This window comes from Rhinoderma darwinii, chromosome 2 (assembly GCF_050947455.1).
Source record: "Rhinoderma darwinii isolate aRhiDar2 chromosome 2, aRhiDar2.hap1, whole genome shotgun sequence".
In the NCBI taxonomy this organism is placed as follows: Eukaryota; Metazoa; Chordata; class Amphibia; order Anura; family Rhinodermatidae; genus Rhinoderma; species Rhinoderma darwinii.
In genome coordinates this window covers 214,435,115-214,453,654 of record NC_134688.1, presented here as the reverse complement: position 1 = coordinate 214,453,654, position 18,540 = coordinate 214,435,115, and the positions used below count along the sequence as shown (strand labels likewise).

Here is an 18,540-nt window from a genome sequence, read left to right as displayed (position 1 = left end):
ATTGCTAAAGAAAAACTATTAACACTTCTATTTTTAAAAGCATTCTTTCTTTGCAGCATTTTTCCACAACTTCCTAAAACTTTTGCACAGTACTGTGTGTATATCAGGACCAGCTCCAGGTTTGTGTGGGCTCTTGGGCGACATAGACTTAGTGGGCCCCTTTGCGGGGAAACTTATGGCGGCAGTAAAATGACAGAAAACGACAGTTTGTGCCACCAAATAGAAGTTAGGGCCCTGGTTTGTGCTTCCTTATATTTAGTGCACTCTGTAGATGGTGCCACAGTGCCTCCTGTAGATAGTGCCACACAAAACCCAGCTTTAGTTAGTTCTGCACAGCACCCCTTGTAGGTAGTGCCACACAGCCCCTCTTGTAGCTAGTGCCACACAGCCCCCCTTGTAGGTAATGCCACACAGCACCCCTTCTAGGTTGTGCCACACAGCCCCCCTTGTAGCTAGTGCCACACAGCCCCCCTTGTAGGTAGTGCCACACAGCCCCCCTTGTAGGAAGTGCCACACAGCCCCCCTTGTAGGTAGTGCCACACAGCCCCCCTTGTAGGTAGTGCCACACAGCCCCCCTTGTAGGTAGTGCCACACAGCCCCCCTCGTAGGTAGTGCCACACAGCCCCCCTCGTAGGTAGTGCCACACAGCCCCCCTCGTAGGTAGTGCCACACAGCCCCCTCCCAGGTAGTGCCTCTGAGCACCCTCCGAGGTAGTGCCACTCAGCCGACCTCCGAGGTAGTGCCACTCAGCCCCCCTCCCAGGTAGTGCCACTCAGCCCCCCTCCCAGGTAGTGCCACTCAGCTCCGATCCAAGCTAGTGCCACAGAATCTCCCAGGTAGTGCCACACAGCCCCCCTCCCTGTAGGTAGCGCCATTGGTGCTCCCTCTAGGAAGTGGAATCCACAGCCAGAGCTTTGCCGTTTCTCTGGCCGGGGATTCCGCTCCAGGAGGAGCCCCTGACATCACTGTCTAAATATGGACAGTGACGCCAGGGGCTCCTCCAGGAGCGGAATCACCGCCCAGACCGTCGGTAACGCTCTGTCCGGGGATTCCTCTTCAGGGGGAGCCCCTGATGTCAGTGTCCATATTTGGATAGTGACATCAGGGACTCCTCCTGAAGCGGAATCCCCAGCCAGAGCATCGGCAACACTCTGGGGGGATTTTGCTCCTAGACGGGCTCCCTCTAGGAGCTGAATCCCCGGTGAGCGCGTCGGCAACGCTCTGGCTGGGGATTCCACTCCTTAAAGGAGCTATCATTTCAGCGTCCGCACCCGGCAGCCATGTAGCCGCCGGGTTCGGCCAACGGTAGTTGTACCGCGCGGTATAAATTTTTTTGCGCTGGCCCTCTGTAGGAAAGGTATGCTGGCGTATATCAGTCCAAGGGAGGCAAAAAGGACGCTCTGTCCCAAACCGTTCCCATGGCTGCCTTGATCACCTTTAGATTTTACATATTATACATCAAAACTACAAAAACAAAATGGGGATCCTGTTCTAATTCTTTGTTTTAGTCTGAATTTTAAAATGTAGCACCCCACCACATACTATTACTAAGCAATTCTAGCAAATTGACATAATTGCACTTCTCCTGTGCCCACACCATCACATGCGGGTGCCGGCTGTATCATACAGCCGTCAACCCACTCCAATCTCAGCAGTTTAACCCCTTAGATACAGCAGGCATTGCTAACTGCGCCATCTAAGTGGTTTACAGAAAGTGGACATATTTAATGGGACGCACGGATGATGATTCAAAATAATTCTTAGGGCTGGTTAACATCAGCTCCCGCTTTCCATTCAGGATTTCCATCAGAGGTTCCCGTCGTGGAACCCGCAACGGAAAGTCAAACGGAAATCACAGCTTCCGTTTGCATCACCATTGATCTCAATGGTGACGTAAACATTGCTAATGTCGACTGCACTATTGAATCCGTCGAAAAAAACGTAAACCTGCCGGAACGGTGATAAATGGAAACCTTTAGCAATGTTTCCGTCACCATTGAGATCAATGGTGATGCAAACGGAAGCTGTGGTCTCCGTTTGACTTTCCGTTGTGGGATTCCACGACGGAAAACTCAGACGGAACCCCTGAATGGAAAGCAAACGCTGGTGTGAACCGGCCCTTAGGGGCAGTTTTAAAGGATTAAAAAAACATTGCTGCTTTCTTCCAGTACCGTATCTGTCCATGAGTTGTATCTGGTATTGCAGCTCGTCTTCATTTAAATGAATGGAGCTAATCTGCAATACCACACGCAACCTGTGGACAGGTATGGCACTGTTATTGGAATAAAGCAGCCATTTTTTTTGTTTTTTTTAATCCTGTGAAACTTCTTTAATGCATTTTGTAGTTCAGAATGAAACCCTTGAAGCACAAAATGCTGTGGCAGCAACATGGGTAACACATAAAGCATTCTTAATATACAACATAAATAAGGAATCATACATTTAAAAAAAATTCATACGTAAGCCACAAGAAAATGATATACAAGGTAGAACAAAATATTAAGGGATTCATAGTTGCTTGCTCATCCTGCCACTGCGTACAGGGGCGTAACTAGGAAAGACTGGGCCCCATAGCAAACTCTTGACTGGGGTCCCCCAGTTGCCACATGCAGCCCCCCTTATAGATAGTGCCCCCTGTAGATTGTGCTATACAGCCCCACCTGTAGACCGTGTCACACCCCACTTGTAGATAGCGCTCCCCACCTCCCCCTTGTAGATTGTGCCATATAGCCCCTCTGTAGATATTGCCATAAAGCCCCCTTTATATAGTGCCATACAGCTCCCCCTGAATATAGTGCCACACAGCCCCCCTCCCTTGTATATAGAGCCACACAGCCCCACCACACAGCCCCCCTCCCTTGTATATAGAGCCACACAGCCCTACCTTAGTAGATAGTGCCACCGAGCGACCACCTTAGTAGATAGTGCCACACACAGACCCCTGTAGATTGCGCCACACACAACCCCCTGTAGATAGCCACAGGCCTCACCATTGTAAATACAGCCCCCCTAGTAGATAGTGCCACGCAGCCCCCTTTAGTAGTGCCAAACCGCCCCTTGTATATAGTGCCACACAGCCCCACTTAGTAGTGCCACACAGCCCCTTGTATATAGTGCCACACAGCCCCCCTTAGTAGTGCCACACAGCCCCCCCTTGTGTATAGTGCCACACAGCCCCCCCTTGTATATAGTGCCACATAGCCCACCAAGTAGTACAAGGCAATGGCGCATTCGAGAAAGTTGTATCAGTTAAGGGGGATATCAATCAAACATGAAAAGGTGGGTTTGGAGGCAGGACTATGTGACTCTTCAGGATAGCGGCACCTCCACATGACACTTTAATGAGTAATTAGCATTTAGTATGTGCCGTTTTAAAAGTTGATTTAATAGATTTTTCTGCATTTGAAAAAAACATGCATTTGGAAATATTGTCAGGTCATGTATTACCGCATGGTGGCGGTTTAAGGCGTTAAAACTACCAGACAGGTTCCCATTAAATATACAATGAATTGAAAACAATTCCATCTACCCTGCAGTTTTGTTATTATAAATATATCCTATTTAATTACAGCTCCAGAACCAAGCTCTTAAAGGGAATGTGTCGCTAGAAAATTATTATTTATTTTTTTTAGTTAAACAATTAGTGTATGGGTGATTAAACATTGTTCGAATTTTTTTAATTTTTTCACGAGTCAGGAAATATTATAAATTAGATTCTAATTTATAATATTTCCCAGCGCTGGTCACTAGATGGAGCAATTCCCAAAATTGCAGCATTGCATGTGGTAAAGCAACCACATTGCTTTATGCTGCAAAATTTGAGAAAACTCACTCGCTCTTGTGAGCTCTCAGAATCCCCCCTTCTTTATCCTGGCTAGTGCCGGGAGAAACGAGGGGATTGAACGGTCAAACCTCCTACACTGTGTGTCGCCATTTTTTGAGCTAACACACAGTGTAGTAGGTTAACATACAGTAGTAAACACACTGTAAAACACGTACATACACAGACCTAACTTACCTGCTCCTGCTAATCTTACTGTCCGGCCGCGACTTCCGGTCCACAAGAAAATGGCGCCGGACGTCGCACAGTTCAATTTGGACTGTGTGGGAGCGGCGCATGCGCCGTTCCCACACAGACGGCGTACAGCATAGTGGATGGAACGGGCCCCGTTCGCATTCACTATGGGACTGTAGCTGCCGTATTCCATGTCTGTATGTGTCGTTAATCGACACATACAGAGATGGAAAAAAAAATGGCAGCCCCCATGGACAAGAAAAAGTGAAAAAATAAAAAGTAAAACACAAACACACAAATAAATAATTTTTTTTAAAATAAAACACTAAAAGCAAATTGATCTAAAATTATTTTTTTTCGTGACACTGGTCCTTTAAATATATACAGCACCAGAACAAAGATCAGTACATATATACAGTACCACAACCAAGCTCAGTACATAAATACAGCACTAGAACAAAGCTCTGACATATATACAGCACCAGAATCAACCTCTGTACATAAATCCAGCACTAGAACCAAACTCAGTACATATATACAATACCAGAACCAAGGTTAGTACATATATACAATACCAGAACCAAGCATTGTACATAAATACAGCCCCAGAACCAAGCTCAGTACAAAGACATGAACAGTCTAGAATTTTTAGGCTAGGTTAATTTTACCAGTGAGAGATAGATTATATATATAAAAAAAAAAGAAAATCACATTGTCAAAATTATATATATTTATTGGCATTGTGCACAGAGAAATAAGTATTTGATCCCCTACCAACCATTAAGAGTTCAGCCTCCTCCAGACCAGTTACACGCTCCAAATCAACTTAGTGCCTGCATTAAAGACCGCTCTTACATGGTCACCTGTATAAAAGACTCCTGTCCACAGACTCAATGAATCAGTCTGACTCTAACCTCTACAACATGGGCAAGACCAAAGAGCTTTCTAAGGATTTCAGGGACAAGATCATAGACCTGCACAAGGCTGGAATGGGCTACAAAACCATAAGTAAGACGCTGGGTGAGAAGGAGACAACTGTTGGTGCGATAGTAAGAAAATGGAAGACATACAAAATGACTGTCAATCGACATCGATCTGGGGCTCCAGGCAAAATCTCACCTCGTGGGGTATCCTTGATCCTGAGGAAGGTGAGAGCTCAGCCGAAAACTACACGGGGGGAACTTGTTAATGATCTCAAGGCAGCTGGGACCACAGTCACCAAGAAAACCATTGGTAACACATTACACCGTAATGGATTAAAATCCTGCAGTGCCCGCATGGTCCCCCTACTCAAGAAGGCACATGTACAGGCCCGTCTGAAGTTTGCAAATGAACATCTGGATGATTCTGAGAGTGATTGGGGGAAGGTGCTGTGGTCAGATGAGACTAAAATTGACCTCTTTGGCATTAACTAAACTCGCCGTGTTTGGAGGAAGAGAAATGCTGCCTATGACCCAAAGAACATCGTCCCCACTGTCAAGCATGGAGGTGGAAACATTATGTTTTGGGGGTGTTTCTCTGCTAAGGGCACAGGACTACTTCACCGCATCAATGGGAGAATGGATGGAGCCATGTACCGTCAAATCCTGTGTGACAACCTCCTTCCCTCCACCAGGACATTAAAAATGGCTCGTGGCTGGGTCTTCCAGCACGACAATGACCCGAAACATACAGCCAAGGCAACAAAGGAGTGGCTCAAAAAGAAGCACATTAAGGTCATGGAGTGGCCTAGCCAGTCTCCAGACCTTAATCCCATCGAAAACTTATGGAAGGAGCCGAAGATCCGAGTTGCCAAGCGACAGCCTCGAAATCTTAATGATTTACAGATGATCTGCAAAGAGGAGTAGGCCAAAATTCAATCTAACATGTGTGCAAACCTCATCATCAACTACATAAAACGTCTGACTGCTGTACTTGCCAACAAGGGTTTTGCCACCAAGTATTAAGTCTTGTTTGCCAAAGGGATCAAATACTTATTTCTCTGTGCACAATGCAAATAAATATATATAATTTTGACAATGTGATTTTCTTTTTTTTTTTTTATATAATCCATCTCTCACTGGTAAAATTAACCTAGCCTAAAAATTCTAGACTGTTTATGTCTTTGACAGTGGGCAAACGTACAAAATCAGCAAGGGATCAAATACTTATTTCCTTCACTGTATATACAGCACCAGAACAAAGCTCAGTACTCAAATACACAATCAGAACCAAGATTAGTATGTATATACAGCACCAGAACAAAGCTCAGTACATATATACAGCACCAGAACAAAGCTCAGTACATATATAAGCCCCAGAACAAAGCTCCGTACATATATACAACACCAGAACAAATACAGATCAATTTAGTGCAACCCCTGCCGTATAGGTTTGTACGGCGTACAACTACAGCTCCCAGCATGGCCTGAACAATGGTAAGGATATGCTGGAAGTTGCTGTTTCACAAACAAGAAATCATACCACCCATCATCTCACTGAAAATGATTCAGTGACTACAGTACTGATTAAAGGCAGAATAAACATTTACATTAAGTGACTCACCGGTGACGTCTCAGATTCTAGTTCTTTTTCTCTTTTCTTCTCCCTCCACTCCAAACCTCTATGATGGATTTCTCCCGGCCACGACCCATTTCTACCGTTTTCCGCTAAGATGTCTTCGGCTTCTCACTTTTAAAACATTTCTGCACCTATAAACGAAGATAAAATGCTCAACACCTCTAAATATAATAGCGCCATATACTGTGTCCCTGATTATATTTGTATCATACACTTTGTCCCACACACACACACCGTGCCTACTGTAGATAGTGCCCCCATAGCCCGCTGTAGATAGTGACCCCCATAGAGCCTCTGTAGATAGTGCCTTACATAGAAGCCCCTGTAGATAGTGCCCCACATACAGCACTTTGTAGATAGTGCCCACATATGGGTTCCAGAGCTGCAAGGAAATAGTGCTAATCACTGAGCCACCGTGCTGCCCTACATATAGCTTCTTCTATAGATCGTGATCCACATATAGCCGCTCATATAGCTTCCCGTATAGATAGTACTCCACATATAGCCCACCCCTGTATATAGTGTCCCACATATAGCCCGCCCCTGTAGATAGTGCCCTACATATAGCTCCCCCTGTATATAGTGCTCCACCTCCCCACATATAGACCCCTCTGTAGATAGAGCCCTCACTGTAGATAATGGCACTCAGTTTTAGTAGAAAAAAAAAACAACTTTACATACTCACTCATACTCACCCTGATCCCGTTACTGCGCCGTCCGGTGGCAATGCAGATCTGCTCTCCTCTGAGCAGGTCTGCTGGAGCTGAACGACGCAAGCCGTCGTTGAAAGCCGCTGATTGGCTAGTCATTTTGCCCCGCCAATCAGCGTCATTGTAAGGCGCTGAATGCTCGGGCACTCAGCCATTCAGTGCTAATGCATGTATTTGTACCTGCGTGCTATAGACGCAGGTAGAATTACTGCGAGAGGGGGTGGCTGCCGCTAGCACCGGGGCCCCCTCTGGTGCTAGCGACGTCACCGGGCATGAGAGGGCCGTTCCGCCCGGCCCATAAATTTTGGAGGCTTTGCAGCGCGGGCCCTGTAGTAGCATCGCTACCGCTGTAGCAGCCATAACGGCTGCTAGCGGCTCCAGCGGGCATATGGGGTGGGGGCGTGTCGGCGCACAGCACGGGCCCCCTCATGCCGCGGGCCCTGTGGTGGCTTCTACAGTGGTAGTTATGCCGCTGACTGCGTACATTCCAATCACTGTAGGTTATACAATGACTTTATCATTATTTATCAACTAATTTTAATTGTGCTATACAGAGGAATAACTATCTTATTATGCTTAGTATGTCTTATCAACTCAGTGTCTCTGTATCCGCTTTCACAAGGTGTCACACAAACGGTAGAAGCAATACTTCACAAGCTGCTCTTTATGCTTGCCGATGAGAGCACTGTTAAGCGATTATCTTAAAAGAAAATAAAGGAATAACCAGATGTTTAAATTCATCACAGTATATTTCTTTGTAAATTCTAGTCATTTTGCATAAATTGCTACGTTACTGTCATTCACAATGCTCTTCAAGCACCTCTTTCAGGAATAAAACGGAGCTGCAATTTTTTGTGAAGTATTAAACTAATTTTCTCTTTTGAAGCTGCAATAATATTTAGGCATTTTCGCTGCTTTCCCCATTTTGAAAAATTGCTCCGCTCCAGACGATTTCAAATAACAGTGTAGCTGATTTGATCTGCCTATATTTTATAAGTACTTTCCATTTTTTTTCCCTAAAATACAAAGTGAACTTTAAAATTGATTCCCTAACGCCTATATTTTTAGCCTTTTCAGACTTTTGAGGTCACTATTTCTGTTTTTTCTTGACCTTCTAATACATACCTGGCAGAATGTTGGAGATGGCTTTGTAGTGCTGTTCTCCTGCCATTACCATAAGATTTTAAAACCAGTTGCCCTTTATTTTTTCTCTGTGTAGATGTAGTTTGTCAAGCTCATTTGCCAATTACCCCAAAAAAAATCCTAGCCTAGATATTAGTCATTAAAATATTGCACGCTTAATATATATAGGTGTAGCAGAGCTCCGTTCGCCTAAAGGTATACTAAAAAAAGAAAAGAGGGGGTACACAGACGACCAACTGCATACCTATAATTAAAAAGTACAAAGAATAACATCAGATCAACAAAACTGTAAATAATGTAAAAGACATGCTCTGATCCCCATTTTACAATTTATGTAGATGGAACGTCACACCAACGCAGATGTGAACAGAGCCTTACGTCGGAGCTTTCCGTCAGAACGGGACCCTGAACAGACACAAACTGACACAGACGGAAACCAGAGGTTTCCGTTTCCATCACCATTGATTTCAATGGTGACGGATCCGGTGCCCATGGTTTCCGTTTGTCTCTGTTGTGCACCGGACCCGTCGTTTTGCCGGAAGCAATAGCGTAGTCGACTGATGTGATGTGTGATATTTCATAATTTAAGAAGGGCAAAGGGTAGGAAAGATGACTGCTTGTTCAGAATTCGAAACGTACAAGCAAGAGATAAAAGCCAGGAACATAGTCATGTGACTGCAAGGGAGAATGGCTTACAGAGACATTTCAGTTACAGACAGTACATTAGTAAGTGACTAATCTAACTGCAGTTAAACCATATGCACGTCCGAATAACTCCTTTAAAATGTTCTGTGATTTGGTTTTCAAATGTTGTTAAGTGTGGTTTAGCTGAAAGCCTATAATCTAGTAGGACTCAGATTGCTGTATAGTGACTGCTGTAAAGATGACCCTTTTCAGAATAAAAAGACTAGAAAATTTCCAGTTTGAGGCCTGTAGAATTATAAATGGAGCTCTGGATTATAATACAATCTGTAACTCAGGATCACTACAAGATGTAGTAATGCAATAAAATAGTAAAAAAAAAGGTAGACATACACTTTAAAGCGTACCTAACTTTTCAGGTGACTCAGAATAAGCTATCATATGTGTGTACAGGAGGAATAACACGATTTCTGGCCATTTTTTGCCGTTTTTCCCTTCCGGGTTTTATCTCTAATTCTCAGTCTTCCCTGACCTAATCAGAGCCTAACTGCTTACATGTCTGCCATGCATTGTGCACATAGAAGAGGAGAATCCTACTGCCCTATCTATTATACATATGTATGTATGTATGTATATATATATACATATATACATACATATACATATATATATATTTTAGAGGCAGCAGCATATAGGAGATTATACACCAGTAATGAGCATTGTAGCTGAGAATTCAGCACTGGGTTGAGATATAACTCTTACCAACCAGCAACTGCAGCACTTTTTTGTGTGTCTCTCTCACTCTGCTCCTGTTCCCTCCTCCTGCTCCCCTCCCCATAGACTTATACGGGTCTGTGTGTCTCTCTCTCTCCCTGGTCAACCCTCCCTTTTCCATAAACTTCTATGGGCATCGTCTGTGTTTCTCTCTCCCTGCTCCCCCTCCTGCTCCGCCTTCCCTCTACATAGACTTTTATGGGCAGGCTGTGAAGAAACACCCCTCCTGCTTCTTTCAGTTGGTCTCTTCTTCTTTGTAACTAGAGACAAATTTTGCTTGGAACCAGGGGGTGGGCAGTAGATTACAGTAAGAAAGACCTCTAGTGGCAGTAACTTCACGCAGAATTTGGATGGATAAAATTACATTTTAAAAGTAAGTAAATTGCAAAGCTGTTATATATCAGATATGCTAGTAGATTAGCATAAGTTGTTTGAACAGTTAGTGTCTATTTAAGCATATTATCATTAAAAAATAGGTACAGATAAAAAAGGGTCCTTCTTCTGAACTAGGTTGATTAGCGGCTTTATCGCTGTCTCCAGGTCCATATCTTTCTAGAAGACTACTGTTAAATTAATCTCTGCTACATCTGTATGTACTGAAGCATTTAAAAGCATTTTTGGTCCCCATTTTCTTTTACAACTACTTCTGAAAGGTAGGTAAATAGGTAAAACTGCAACCTAACAATCAATTGATAAGCGACCGGTGCAGAGAGCGCCGATAAACGAGACATCGTTGATCGGCGCTTGTTTGCTTCAGTCGCATGGAGCTATGGATGGGGACAAGCGGTTGTTACTATATCCATACATTATTCACATTATTCATTATACATATTATACCCATACATTATTATCATGTCGGCAGCACGTCTCCCTGTTTGCACAGGGAGATGTGCCGCCGACAATGATATTTAACTTTTTTAAAACTATACGACCAGCAGATAATTAAGTGTTTGCTCGTTCATCTGCTGATCGTTCCCCTGTTTACACTGGGTAATTATCGGCAACGAGCGTTCTGTGAACGCTCGGCTGCCCGATAATCACCCAGTGTAAAACCCCCTTCAGAACCTGATTGTAATTTAGCTTTACTTTACTCGATTAATTATTTGCTTAACTTGCGTTCCAAATTGATGTATCTCATCCTTTCTCACTTCCCACATACGGTTGGCTTGATTTGACTGCACGTTCCTCCCACATCAACCTCATACTCTGATTTTGGTTTGTGACTTTTCATAGCGAAAAGAAGCATATTTAATTTGCCTAATTAGTATTTGTCAGATGTATGTTTTAAGTAAACAAATTTCACAACCAAGATAGTGTGAAATGTATAATTTGATGTTATCAGCAGAGTAGATGATCCATCACTGGTAGGCCGCCATATGGTAGCTTGGCAGATAATAAAATAAGCATTGTTAATATCTACTGTTGGTAATGTTAGTTTATTCACCGACTGGAGGAGTTTTCTGGGACCAGCATAAAATCAAAGAATAAAAAAAGTTATGCACTCACCATCAGACTTCTGTCCCTGGTATAAGCTGCCGTGATGTCAAATGCTTGCGACTTAATCACATGACTGCAGGGGACCGCCATTCAGATTTTCGGGGGCCCCATACATTTAAGGTGCCTGCCCCCCCCCCCCCCACTCCATCTCCTCATTGCCGGGGAGCGGACAATGGAAAGTGGCAATAGGGGGGCAGTGGTGAAATGAAAACTAGCAGGGGCTCTATTCAGGGCATAGGCAGTAGGTGGGCAGGGCCTTTGTCAAGGCCAAGAGGGAGAGACTAGGTGACTGCTCTGTGGGGGAAGGTGAACTGGGGGAACCGAAAGTGGTAAGGATGGGAGGGGGTGCTAGGGGGAGACACAACCTGACAGCTCCTCTGTGGAGGGGAAAGGGCTTGTGGGTAGCCAAGGGGGAGATGATAGGTGTGCTCTGTGGGTGTGTAGGGGGAAACCATAAAAAATGAATTATACCGAAGCTGCTGCCTGTATAGTCATTGAACAAGTTGCAGTGCTGGCTGCTACTTCTGGCTACTGCAAGCTCTAAGACCTCTTAACACAGCGGCACACCTTTACAAAAAGTCTCCCACCTTCTTCTCACATGCGCAACCCACCTCAGGCATTTATGGCATATCCACAGCATATGCCATAAATGTCTCATAGATGAGGGTCCCACCTCTGGGACCTGGACCTATCTTTAGAACGGAGCCTACTATCCCCCTACCTACCTTCTTCACTGTCGAGGTGGCCAGAAACAGTTGAGTGCATTTTGCTGCGCTGTTTCCGTAACTCCCATAGAAGGGAATGGGAGTTACGGAAACCGCGTAGCTCAGCAAGCTGCTATGCTGTTTCCATAGCTCCCGAGTACTGAAAACAGCGTAGCTCGCTGTGCAATGCGGTTTCCGGAATTCCCATTAAATTTGTGGGAGTTACGGAACCGTGTAGCTCACAAGTTCGGCTATTTCTGTATTCCCAGCCACCATGTAACTCAATGGCCGGAGCCCAGCTGCAGAAGGTAAGATTGAAGTCAGGGGGGCCTGTTCTAGAGAGGTGTGCTGATTCAAGAGGTGGGACCTGCATTTTTTGGACATTTATGGCATATCCTCTTGATGTGCCATAAATGTCCGAGATTAATATACCCATTTAATTCAGAACTTAGACCAAACCCCACAATTAATTCAGAGACCAGACCCCAAAATTAAATCAGACCCGAGACTCCTAAATTAGTACAAACCCCAAACAAGACCCCTATGTACTGGCCAGCATCAGGATGGTGTGTGCGTTGGCACGTACAAGGTCCTGATGCTATCGCTAGGACCTTGAATGTGTAGCCGCACGCAAGGTCCTGACTCTGGTCAGCATCATGAGCTTGTGAGAAGAGACCCAGCAGTAATTACTTTGGAGAAAAGAACAGACCCCATTATATTGCAGGGCCTGTTGCTTTGGGTAACTACTGCTGGGACCCTGCTCACAAGTTACTAAAGTTACTAAAATAACATGTGGCGGTTAGGCTCCCTTTTTTTTAAATCTTTGTGGCTGGGTCCTTGACTGCAGCACCAGCCGTACTGCCCTGATACTGAACCTGTATGACTGCACCATCCATTGCCACTGGCAACTTGCTTACATATTGGTATTCCCTGTGCTGCGTGTACAGTATATGCACAGTTGTGCTATACAGTCCCATGACTTTATGTACTTGACACATTTATTACATGTCATTACAATTGTTGTTTAAATATAGACATGGCCTTTGCACTGCAATTTTAAGGCCCTTATATTTAAGTTCCCCACCTGCTGTAGTTGATATATGTAAACAAGCTTCTCTGGTGGTAATCTTCAATATTTATTGTAGTTTTAAATTGTTTTGCTGACTATGACCACATTTGTTATTTTATTTATTGCATTATAATTCGTATTATTATTTTATTATCATGTTTCTATAGTGTCAACATTAGATTCTCATTAAGTCCATTTCTTTCTTTCTTTCTTTTTTTTTTTTTGTCAAACAGTAACTCCACCCAAATTCAGTTTTTGGAGAGTTACTATCAATTTCCCACTCTGAAAATGTTTATTTACTGTGTAATGTAAAAATATTGTATGTGTCTTAAGGCCATCTCTGTCTTCCCGCTGTAGAATTTGTCTGGATGCCCAGGCAAGACCGGGCGAAGTTTCTGAATGGTCCCACGTTGGGATGATGTCATCAGACCTTCAGTACTACATTATCATTAGTACAAGATATACATGCAGAAACACAACTGGAGATGGCATTCTGGGGACTGCAAGTGTTTCAATCTCGTCATCTCATGAACCTGCTGCGCTATAGATTCTACAGCTTCTTTTTTTTCTTTACAAGATACTTTTGTCAGTTATTGCTTTTACCAATGCTTTGTCATTTTGTTTCATTTTGCAGTTTTTCTTCTGTTGCTTCTTTTTAATATTGTAGTAGATGTAATCATTGGTGATTTTTTTTTCCATGTGTTTCTTTTCATTGTTATTTTGCAGAGATTGAACTTTTAATATACGTTTAAAACTTTGGTACCAATCCTGAAAGAAGAAAAAAAAATGCTGGTAACAAAAAAAAAAATAGAAAAAAAAAAAGAAAGGGTTTTAGCACATTCTGAAAGTTAATGTAGGGTTTTATTTGGTACTGAAGTAAAAATTCAATTTCATGATGTATATAATGTAAAAGAGCAGCTGACTAAGGTGATTCTGTAGATTTTTTTTGTGTGATGTCTCCCTTTGTTAAACTGATTATCTATTTTCGGCAATAACTTAAGGACGAGAAGTTTTGAGTCCTCGATTTTCTATAAGTGCTTTTTTTTCTTGTTGAAAGAGGTGATATTCTAAGGTTTTATGAAATTCATTCTTAAATTAAGCAGAAGTGCTGTAAATAACCTTCCATTAACTACGTGTAAGAGAAAAAAAAATCTATATATTTTTTGTGAGGGCAAGCAATCTTCAGCATCTCGTGGATAATACAGGCGGTAGAAATCAATCTTGTAAAAGTTTATACCCTGAATGAGTTGCCAGGATGTGCCCTATTAGTTAGATTAACACTGTTACATTTGTTGTGTAGGTGTTTAGATCTGATAACTGTACTAGCGTCATACCAGCATATTACCTATTTAAACTTTGTGCACAGCTTAAAGTCTAGTTCTATTTTTGTTGTTCTGAGGATAAAAAAAAAAATTGCCCATATTAAAAATGAAGCTACAATTTTAATATTTAAAGTATTTAAAATTTAAAGTGCATAATTTTTTTTGTACTTTTAAATTAGATCAAAATATTAGTCCAGTCATTTCAGCTGCTCTATGTATTTTTTGTCATTTTCTTCAGCTATTCCCGTTTTCTTCAGTGACTGACACATGCCATATAGGAAAGGCATCATTCACCCTGTGTTACCTTCTAATCACTTTGTTCTCCTTTAATGAATTAGAAATGCAAATCATTTGTTTTAATACCTCAGTGCTCTAACTATCATGATAGAAGAGATAAAATAATAATTTATTATAGAAATAATAACAAACTATTGAACATCATTGCACTGTGACTGGTAGGGAAAACTGACAATTTCCTATTTGCACAAGATTATTTTGGCTGTTTTATATTTGGTCCTCTCCTGGGGAAGCTTATGAAGGATATTTTATTTTCATTTTATAATATCAAATAATAGGCCTACAACAGCGACATAGAAGTACAACTTGGTGTATATGGCATTAACGTACTGTTGTATGAATTTTTTTTTTGTATATGCCAAGTTTTATGATTTTTTTAACTGTTACATGTAAAAAAGAATTGGTACTTTTTTCATACAGCCAGTACAAGACACTGAATGCTAAATTTCTGAAACAGAAGCTGCTGCACTCCTATTTTTATAAATATTACTAATAGGTTATTAGACCATACTTAATCTAGGTTCAATATAGCAAATATGAGGAGGGGGGGCATAAGTTAAATGGAATTTGAATCTTTGTTGTTTGTTTGTTTTTTATCTTTTCCACAGTTATAAGTGGAAACTCCGTTGTCATTTCCCAAATCTAGTTTTTTTGTTTTTTTAAACATTAAAAATAATTGTAAAATAAATCAAACCAAACAAAAGTAGAAATTGGTCCCTAAACCTAAAAGTTAGGGGATATTTTTAAAGCAATTATTTTGTTCAAAATGTACTGTACTTCTATACATATATATATATACACACACATACACATTTTTTTTTTCATTCCCAGCAACCTCATAGAATTTTCTTTTATCCTCACTTATATTGTATGTAGCTGTGTAAATAGTGGCTTTTTGTGTAAATGTGCTGTCCTGATGCTAACATACTGAATTCATTTCTCTTGTTCTTATAATAAATCTTGGTAGATATATTGTAATTAAGATTACAGGCAAAATAGGTGTAGATCTTCACATTTAGGACCAGTAAGGATAGAACTTTCTCTAATTTTAGAATGTTTTTTTTCTTTTTGGAGCATTTTTTTTAAAATAATTGTTATTTTGTTATTTTATCAATCTGTTGTGGTTTCAACTAACCAAAGGTCTCACAATGCTAAAAATGCTGGCAATCTCTAATAGGCATTTTGCAGATCTCCCTACCCTCCCTTGATTTTAAAAGGGGAATGCCATACTACCTTAAATGCTAACGCTATATATGCAAAACTGGATTTTTTTTAATTTATTTTTTAAAGAGGGAGGCATGGTATATTAAATGATTTTACTAAGAGAAAAAAATAATATTTTTTTAAGAACGCTCAGAAGAAATTGATGACTTGTGTGAATATGTTTTTCATGTTTATACACCTTTTGAACAGTCCCTTTGGCCCACAGATGAATTGTGAAATCTGTTTTGTTTCTAAATGTGGCTACCTAGACCAAGGTTTGCTCTAGTCCCATTTTCATCTAGTACTTTCAAGGTTTTGTAAACATCTCTAGCACAATGCTTTAGCTATCTCTTTATTTTACTCAAGGACAAAGGGTCGTGTCTCCATCACTGTATTTGCATCTTGTACGGTTGTGTTTTCCCATTGACCTACAATCTTTTTTTAATGGTTTTTTTTTCATATTGGAGCCATCCAAGCACTTCCAGTCAGAAACATAAATACTATACTTCTCAACTCATATAGTTAATAATCCATATCGCCTTAATTTGTTGTCCTTAATCTCTTACTTTTGATAATTGACAAGAATTCTATATAGATATTTCCTTATTTATATGTACTCCTAATTCATGCTGGATTGTTTATTTGTAGTGAAGTACAGGAGACCAACAAACCCAAGAGTTATCTAAACTTCTATGGTTATATTTGAGTAAAGTTTTAATTTATTTGTATGTTTCGCCGTACATTATTAGCAATCTTTTACTTCCACATACTGTATGGTAGTCTCTATCTTAAAGGTATTGTACTAGAGTTTGGGAAACATTATTTCTTCTACCGTCGAGGCAGTGGTGCATTTGCTTTACATCTAATAAGAGGATGTATACATAAACACACAATGAACAGTTCCAACATTTGTACGTACTGTATATACAATGAAGTCCATTACCATCCACCATGTCATGAGCTTCTCTCTTATAAATGCATGTCTTACCTGTTAGTGTCATTGTTTTAATGATGTAAGTAGGACACAATAGCCAGAATACAATAAACTGGCTCAATGTGCATTTAAAGAAGACCTGTCCCCTCTCCTGACCTTTATGTTTCAGCAAATAAAAATAACAATTCTGGAGCATCTTTTCTTAGAACTCAGCGTTGTCTGTCCTCTGTTATTGCTCTTGGAAATGTTGGCATGAATAGATACTGGGTATTACCCTATTGACAAAGGGAGTGGTATGTCCTTACACAGGCTGGCACTGTCATCACTGATTGTGCACTGTCCGTATGTCTAGGAATATACCTCATTGACAGTCTGCAAGCAAGTCTGTAGATATTGCAGCATGTATTTTGGTTCTCATACTATATTTTAGTCTGTTTCTTTAATTATAAGCTAAAGATGTCTTAGATGTCCCGTTTTACAGTTTTTAGCACTTCTACAATTTGTTATAATCAAGTAATCCAGTATTCTGGTAAAGCAATGAACCTTATTTATCAAAACTAACTGAGGATTGGTATCACCCAGTTGTCAATGTATTTATAAATTTGCTGGAGGGATAACAGGAATAGTGTAACTCAGAGTTTCTAGGAAAAGATGTCCCGGAACTGTTATTTTATAGGGAATGCAAGTATTTACTAATCCGGCAATTCAGGAGAGCTGACAGGTAGTCTTTAAACCCCAAACATTATTCTAGTTTCACATTAAGGTTATTCCTTCCACAGCTGCATAATGCCGTTTTTCAACGATTACCCAGAGGTATTTACTAAAAATATGAGACCACATATTGCCTTTGATCAATGCATTCTTGTTTAACCAAACACAATACATATAGAATAAAGCCTCATTACTACATGTATTATATAGCTGGAATATAATAAACTTGGCTTCAAATCCAACAGTTCATGATTCCTAAAACTTGCTAGTGAAAAACATGGGGACAAAAGAAGGGGTTGTCCAAAGTACATAACTTAAAATTACCCCAGTGCTTCTCACATACGACTCTACTAACTTAGTATTAATGAATTAGTAGGAACATTAGTAAAATTATTAGCAAATAAAGAGATAAGTTGATGAAATATTGATGGGTTATCTTTATGGTTGTTTCAATGAAAAGTTTAACCTTTGCTAGGTACATACTTATTATTTTAGGATTTACAATATAAGAGCCGTCCCCTATTTGACCTATTTTTGATAAACAAAATAAGACATTTAGCAATATATATATATGCATTTGGAAGATATCTATGTTTTTCTACTGCTGTTTTTCTGCTATATGTCAATGTAAAAAATAAGACAAAGTAAGGCTTCGTTCATATCTGCCCTAGGGCTCTGTTCCGACGTTCCATCAGAGCTTTCCGTCGGAATGGAGCCTTGACGGACACAAACAGAAACCATAGGTTTCCGTTTCCATCACCATTGATTTCAATGGTGACAGATCCGGTGCCAATGGTTTCCATTTGTCTCTGTTGTACAAGGGTTCCGTCGTTTTGATGGAATCAATACTGTAGTCGACTGCGCCTTTGATCCAGTCAAAACTACGGAACCCTTGCACAACGGAGACAAACGGAAACCATTTGCACCGGTTCTGTCACCATTGAAATCAATGGTGATGGA

General features: G+C 41.1%; 1 protein-coding gene across 4 annotated transcripts in view; it reads left to right on the top strand.

Moving 5' to 3' along the window:
* The window catches only part of MSI2 (musashi RNA binding protein 2), a 628,067-nt gene extending 609,766 nt beyond the window's left edge, over positions 1-18,301 (top strand). For all 4 annotated transcript variants that reach the window (XM_075852821.1, XM_075852823.1, XM_075852820.1 and 1 more), the window contains one exon: positions 13,471-18,301. In XM_075852821.1, the coding sequence (XP_075708936.1) occupies positions 13,471-13,512 (42 nt within the window). In that variant the 3' untranslated portion in view covers positions 13,513-18,301. The remainder of the gene's footprint in view (positions 1-13,470) is intronic.
* The last annotated feature ends 239 nt before the right edge of the window (positions 18,302-18,540 follow it).